General features: G+C 50.7%; 1 protein-coding gene across 1 annotated transcript; it reads left to right on the top strand.

Moving 5' to 3' along the window:
• Window positions 1-2,197: 2,197 nt before the first annotated feature.
• LOC309501901 (uncharacterized protein) lies at window positions 2,198-4,187 on the top strand. The gene is made up of 2 exons (XM_082174156.1): window positions 2,198-2,331; window positions 2,619-4,187. Exon 2 carries the CDS (start codon window positions 3,141-3,143, stop codon window positions 4,140-4,142), a length of 1,002 nt encoding a protein of 333 aa, XP_082030282.1. The 5' UTR covers window positions 2,198-2,331; window positions 2,619-3,140; the 3' UTR covers window positions 4,143-4,187.
• Window positions 4,188-6,771: the final 2,584 nt, after the last annotated feature.

The raw sequence follows: 6,771 nt of genomic DNA, 5'->3' as shown, positions 1-6,771 counted from the left end.
TCTTATCAAAAGGCTGAACGCGACCGCAGACTGTGATAAACACTGCTGACAGCAGCGACGTCTGTGTCCGTTCCATTCTTATCAATGACAGCGTAACCTCGTATCTCCCCGCTCCCAAGTCATAAATCTCGTATCTCCGATTAAACATAATTTTAGGGAAATGTTGTGTTAATGTTGGTATACAACAGTATATGATAGCAATATAAGGTATACCAACTTTAACGATACAATGTTTAATAACTCAAAAAAAATGCAGTTTTTTAAATTTCCTGAAAGATAATGGTTTTGGAGATACGAGGATTCCGCCCGACAGCGACGATATGCAATATGCTTATGGAGTTTTTAAATGCGTTTAAGATTGTCTGCCCCTATTTAGGGTGATGCGATTCCTTGGTGTCTCTAAAAAGGGTTACTTTCTCTGTGATTTTGCCATACTGTGAACATTCTGTGATCTATCTCCCTTACTCTCTCTCTCTTACACTTTGGCTTATTATTTTACTCTCTCTCTCTCTCTCTCTCTCTCTCTCTCTCTCTCTCTCTCTCTCTCTCTCTCTCTCTCTCTCATCCGTGAGTAGTTTTGTAATGTTGATTTATTGTAAGCTGTAAATACATTTATCCCGTGTGTAATTATTTATTCCTTAGTTTGTTTATTAAACCCAATAATCTGCTAGAATGGAATCTGTTGTATTGCTCATCAAATCGAAGTCACTGAAAATATACGATCGAAGCTTTACTTTCTGTTACTATTTCAGTAGCCTAAATTGTATAAACAAAAGGAAAGATTAATTTTCATGGCCAGAACATTTTAATCTTCCTTTTAAGTTTATAAACAGGCAGGGCTCTAGAGTGCGACCAATTTGGTCGCACCGGTGCACCTAACGTCCTCGCATCCGCTGCCTCTCCACGAACTAAGTGTTCTCTTACGAGAGGTCTCTCGTACTTGCGTAAGATATCTTACGCTAGGGGAAAACCTCTTTTCCTCGAGATATTGAAGCCAAAAATTATCCTTAATTTTGCAATAATGTAAAACGCATTGCAGCAGCATGCAGACATGGGCGAGACAGCTCGCGCGCCCATTGGCTGCTCTGCGGCAACTGCACCAGCCTATCGATAGAGGCTCCTCATGACGTCAGAACCAATGAGGGCGCTTCGCGCCCATTACGTCATGTCCCGCCGAAATCGGGTGGGGCCAGGGCTATAAATACGGCCCAGAGAGGCTGGTTTGGTCAGTTTTTCATCTCTTCAGCGGGCCTTCGCATCGCTGGATCCTGAGAGGAAGCCGCGCCGTCTGAGTCAAGCACCCAGCGGGATTAGTGCATCTGAAGCTGCTGGTCGACATCTCGCCGCCTTCAGTCGCCGTTTCTGCTGACGCTTTCCGGCGTACATATCCTTTTCTCTTCTACTGTGTTTTGTGTATGTGTGTGTGTTCGCCGCCGCGACACACACTCTCATTGCACTAAAAGAGCCGGGCGTCTTTTTCAAGACGCCCCCTTTCCCCCCCAACCCGCAAAGCTCGCCGGTGCGCCCGCTTGCCTTGCCTGCTTGGAGGATGATACCTGCTCTCCCTCTGTTCGAGCCGCGCAAACCGCGCCGTTCACAGGGGATGTCAGGAGCGGACGGTCACGGGGCTAGCTTTCTCTCTCCCTCTGTTCGAGCCGCGCAAAATGCGCCGTTCACAGGGGAGGCTGGAAGCGGACGGTCGGGGTTAGTTTTTCTTTACGTACAAGAAAGCTACCCTGCCTCTGCGCCCCATTCACGCGTCAAACGCCGAAGAAAACATGTTGACGCTATTATATGCTCGTGCATCTGAAAGCCTTTGTGTTCCCCCCCTGTGGCTCAGTGGCGGAATCTTAGATTTTTCACACGAGAGACCGGAGTTCGAATCTCGGTCTAACGGCAGATTAATTATGCCTCCAATGCTTCGCTCTGTCAGTTCCCTGAAAGGCGACTGCAGATGTGCATTTTGCAGCCAACGAGCGCGTTGTACAACCCGCTCGCCTGCACCCAAACACCGTTTCTATGGGTGTATTTTCTGGTGTTCCGGCCACGGCCGATGGTGTTATGAGTGTAGACAAAATGCCCACTGCCTGCCCAGTGCTCATTCCTACACAGAAACACAGGTTTCTCTGATAATATTCGCGCTATATAAAAGCCTTTGTGTCTTCCCCTGTGGCCCAGTGGCAGATTCTCCGATTTTCACGCGAGAGACCCGTGTTCGATCCCCGGGTCTACCGGCAAAAAAAAAAAAAAATTTTTGCCGTCAATGCTCGCTCTGTCAGTTCCCTGAAAAGGCGACTGCAGATGTGTATTTTTGCAGCCAACGAGCGCGTTGTACAACCCGCTCGCCTGCACCCAAGCACCGTTTCTATGGTTTCCGTGCGTCACTACCTCCATTCTCACACATTTCTCTGGAAAATGTCAATATTGCAGTGGACGAGTCTATTGTAATACACGCACACCTGCAAACAAACGCCAGCGTGTTGACGCTCTCTGTTTCTATGGCAACTTCTCGCTCGTTCAGTTCCAGTAAATGCGACTGTTCCAGTGTATTCTGCAGTAAACAAGTCGGCGACACAGCCCGCTTGCCTGCACACAAACGGCGCTTTACGGCTACCCAGATAAATCCCATAGAGTGTATTTTCTGGTGTTCCGACCACGGCCGATGGTGTTATGAGTGTAGACAAAATGCCCAGTGCTCATTCCTACACAGAAACACAGCCCGTCACACAGGGCTCGCGCACATGAAATCGACCCAGATCGATTGCGCATTAAATGTGGTAAATGTGCCCACTGCCCAGTGCCCACAAACACTACGTTCTGCATGTCTCAAGGTTTCTGTAAAACGAAACCAACATGCATTCGCTCTGCTCAGGCAGACAATGCCCTCAGTGTTGTAAATGTGCCCGCTATCCCACGCCCACATTCACACATAGACATAACAGGTCTTACGGGACTCGCCCAGCCCTCCCCCTCTCGATTGACCACCGCAGAGGAGTCGAGCGCGGGCAATCTGCCCGCTGTTATCAGCGCGCCCCCTGCCTCAAATGTCATAAGCTTATGTTGCAGCACACTGAAGCCCCTCTGTCGCTGAGCGACCAGAGCGCGCTTCGCATTCAACCCCTAGCCATTCGTGCAAACGCATGGGCAAGGCTACCCGGGGTTTCGAAGTGGGTGCTAGACATTATAGAAAGAGGCTATTCGCTACAGTTCGGTCGACGCCCGCAACGCAAAGCGGCGCGAATCGATACTACGGTGAAAAAGGAAGTAGCACACCTACTTCGGGCCGAAATAGCGAAGTTACTGAGCAAAGGGGCTATAGAACCCCTATCACAAGCTCAGAGCGAAGGGGGCATGTACAGCAGATATCTTCTGGTACCAAAAAAAAAAAAAAAAAAGACGGGGGTCTCAGACCCATTTTTAGATCTAAGACGACTAAACAAAGCACTTCTGAAACGACGGTTCAGAATGCTCACGACCAGGAAAATCCTCTCGCAAATTTGCCAAGGGGACTGGTTCATGTCAATAGATCTGAAAGACGCTTATTTTCAAATACAAATAGCGTCACGTCACAGGCGATTTTTGAGATTCGCCTTCGAGGGCCAGGCATATCAGTTCACAGTCCTGCCATTCGGCCTATCCCTGGCACCTCGCGTATTCACGATGTGCATGGATGCAGCGCTCGCACCCCTCAGGCTCCGAGGCATACGAGTGCTGAATTATTTGGACGATTGGCTGGTTCTAGCTTGATCACAGTCGGAGCTCATAGAACACAGGAACATATTACTCGATCACCTCGAGAATTTAGGTCTCACAGTCAATTGGGCAAAGAGTTCACTGTCTCCCAGTCAGAAAATATATTTTCTGGGCACAGATCTGGACTCGCTGTCTATGACAGCACAGCTGTCGCCGCAGCGCAGACTAAGTATTCAGCGCATGACAGAGATTTTTCGCCACGGCACTTTAGTCCCGCTCAAAAAGATTCAAAGGATGCTGGGTCTCATGGCTTCAGCATCCTCAGTGCTTCAGCTGGGTCTGCTTCGCATGCGCCCGCTGCAGTATTGGTTGAAAGCGCGCGCCGCGCAGAGCTTGGACCTCCGGTCTCGCGCGCCTCAAGGTCGATCAGAAATGCGTCGCAGCTCTGAAACCTTGGACAGTGACCGACTGGTACCGGTCAGGTGTAAGCCTGGGGACTTCCTAGAGTGTGAAGTTGGTGTCTACGGTCGCCTCAACCTCGGGATGGGGAGCGCTGCTCGAGGGCAGACCATTATTCGGCCAGTGGTCGGAACGGGAAAAGCTTCTGCATGGAAATGATGGCAGTCGACAACGCGCTGAGGCGTTTTTTGTCCCCAGATAAAAAGACACCACATCTTGGTCCGTTCGGACAACATGTCAGTGGTGGCTTATATAAATCACCAAGGAGGTATCAGATCCAGAATCCTTCACAGGCTGACGGAACGCCTCCTGGTCTGGGCTCAGCACAACCTGCGCTCGCTCAGGGCAGCGCATGTGCCCGGCCATCTGAATGTGGGACCAGACAGACTGTCCAGAAACAATCTGCCGACAGGAGAATGGTCTTTTCATCCACAGACAGTCAAAATGCTATGAAGGACATTTGGCAGAGCGGAAATAGACCTATTTGCGTCTCAAGAGAACGCTCATTGTCAGGAATTCTTCTCCAAGAGCAGGGATGCGCTGGCTCACGCTGGCCCCGCTGCCCGCTCTATGCGTTTCCCCCTGTCACGCTCCTACCCCAGGTGTTAGAGCGAATCAGGGAGAGCAGATGCCCAGTGCTACTCGTCGCCCCATTTTGGACAAACCAAGTCTGGTTTCCAGTCCTGATGCAGCTGACGAGTCCCGCCCCGTGGCCGATACCGGTGAGGAGGGATCTCCTCTCGTAGGCGAACGGCTCGATCTGGCATCCTCGCCCGGAGCTTTGGTCCCTACATGTGTGGGCCATCAACGGGTACCCGTTAACCTCCCAGCGGGAGTGTTAAACACGATCACGCAGGCTAGAGCTCCATCTACGAGGCGGCTCTATTCCTCAAAATGGTCTGTGTTCACTAGCTGGTGTACAGCGAGTGGCACTTCACCCTCACGCTGTGGGGTGCCGGAGGTTCTCTCCTTTTTACAAGAGCTTCTGGATAAGGACAGAACCCCATCCACGCTCAAAGTTTATGTGGCGGCCATAGCAGCGTTCGCTGAACCACCGCTTGGCCAGTCATTAGGAAGGAACGATCTGGTCATTCGCTTCCTTAGAGGAGCTAAGAGGCTGAACCCTCCCAGACCACCCTCAGTTCCCGTTTGGGACCTTTCCACGGTTCTGGAAGCCATGAAAGGTGCCCCATTCGAGCCAATACAGTCAATAGACCTGAAACCCTTGTCTTTCAAAACAGTGTTTCTTCTGGCTCTCGCTTCAGTGAAGCGCATAGGGGATTTGCAAGCGCTCTCAGTGAGCACGACGTGTATGGAGTTTGGGCCGAATGACTCGAGAGTCATACTCAAACCAAAGCACGGATATGTTCCTAAATCCCTCAACACACCGTTTAGGGCACAGGTTATCTCCCTGTCGGCCCTGCCGGTATCTGAGGAGGAAGGGGACGCAGGCTTCCTTTGCCCGGTCAGGGCGTTAAGAGCCTATGTGTCTCGCTCATCTGTTTTCAGACAGACGGAGCAGCTCTCTGTTTTGTTCAGCTGACGTTCTAAGGGACTAGCTGCGTCAAAACAGAGTCTATCCAGATGGATAGTTGATGCTATAGCGCTAGCTTACACATCCAAGGGCCTGCAATGCCCGATAGGTGTCAAAGCGCACTCCACAAGAGGCATGGCCTCGTCGTGGGCTTGGTCCAGTGGGATTGCCTTGCAAGATATTTGTATGGCGGCAGGCTGGGCCTCCCCGTCTACATTTATAAGGTTTTATAACCTCGAGGTTCCCGCTTTGCAAGCTAGGTTGCTCTCGGTTTAATTTTTCAGTATTGCCCGCCCGATGCTATTGGCTCGGGATGCTGAAACTGCTAGAGCGTCGATCACTGATCGCCTATATACTTCTGTGGGCAGTACGTAAGTCCCCCATATTTACCAGTCCAGGCTGAGTTCGCCCTGGCTGTGTGGAACACTTGATATAACATGCTCTTATCAGAGCTCAATATTACAGGAATGATGCTATTCTAGCCCCTCTTCCCGGATTCTCTGTGAGTCCCTTGTGATTAGGCACTGTATGAGCCCCGGGCACCTGCCCTTGGGACTTTAGTGTTATGTCTCAAGCACGCACGGCGTTTTACATTGTGTTCCCCTAGCGTAAGATATCTTACGCAAGTACGAGAGACCTCTCGTAAGAGAACGTACTCGGTTACTAACGTAACCTCGGTTCTCTCTAGAAGAGGGAACGAGTACTTGCGTATCTTGCCGTGCATGCGTCATGTTCTGATTCGCTTCAGCGATGAAAAACTGACCAAACCAGCCTCTCTGGGCCGTATTTATAGCCCTGGCCCCACCCGATTTCGGCGGGACATGACGTAATGGGCGCGAAGCGCCCTCATTGGTTCTGACGTCATGAGGAGCCTCTATCGATAGGCTGGTGCAGTTGCCGCAGAGCAGCCAATGGGCGCGCGAGCTGTCTCGCCCATGTCTGCATGCTGCTGCAATGCGTTTTACATTATTGCAAAATTAAGGATAATTTTTGGCTTCAATATCTCGAGGAAAAGAGGTTTTCCCCTAGCGTAAGATATCTTACGCAAGTACTCGTTCCCTCTTCTAGAGAGAACCGAGGTTACG

The sequence above is a fragment of the Leuciscus leuciscus genome, assembly GCF_965113295.1.
Source record: "Leuciscus leuciscus genome assembly, chromosome: 1".
NCBI lineage: Eukaryota > Metazoa > Chordata > Actinopteri > Cypriniformes > Leuciscidae > Leuciscus > Leuciscus leuciscus.
The sequence above is the reverse complement of the archived record's forward strand: the minus strand, read 5'-3'. Positions and strand labels throughout refer to the sequence as shown.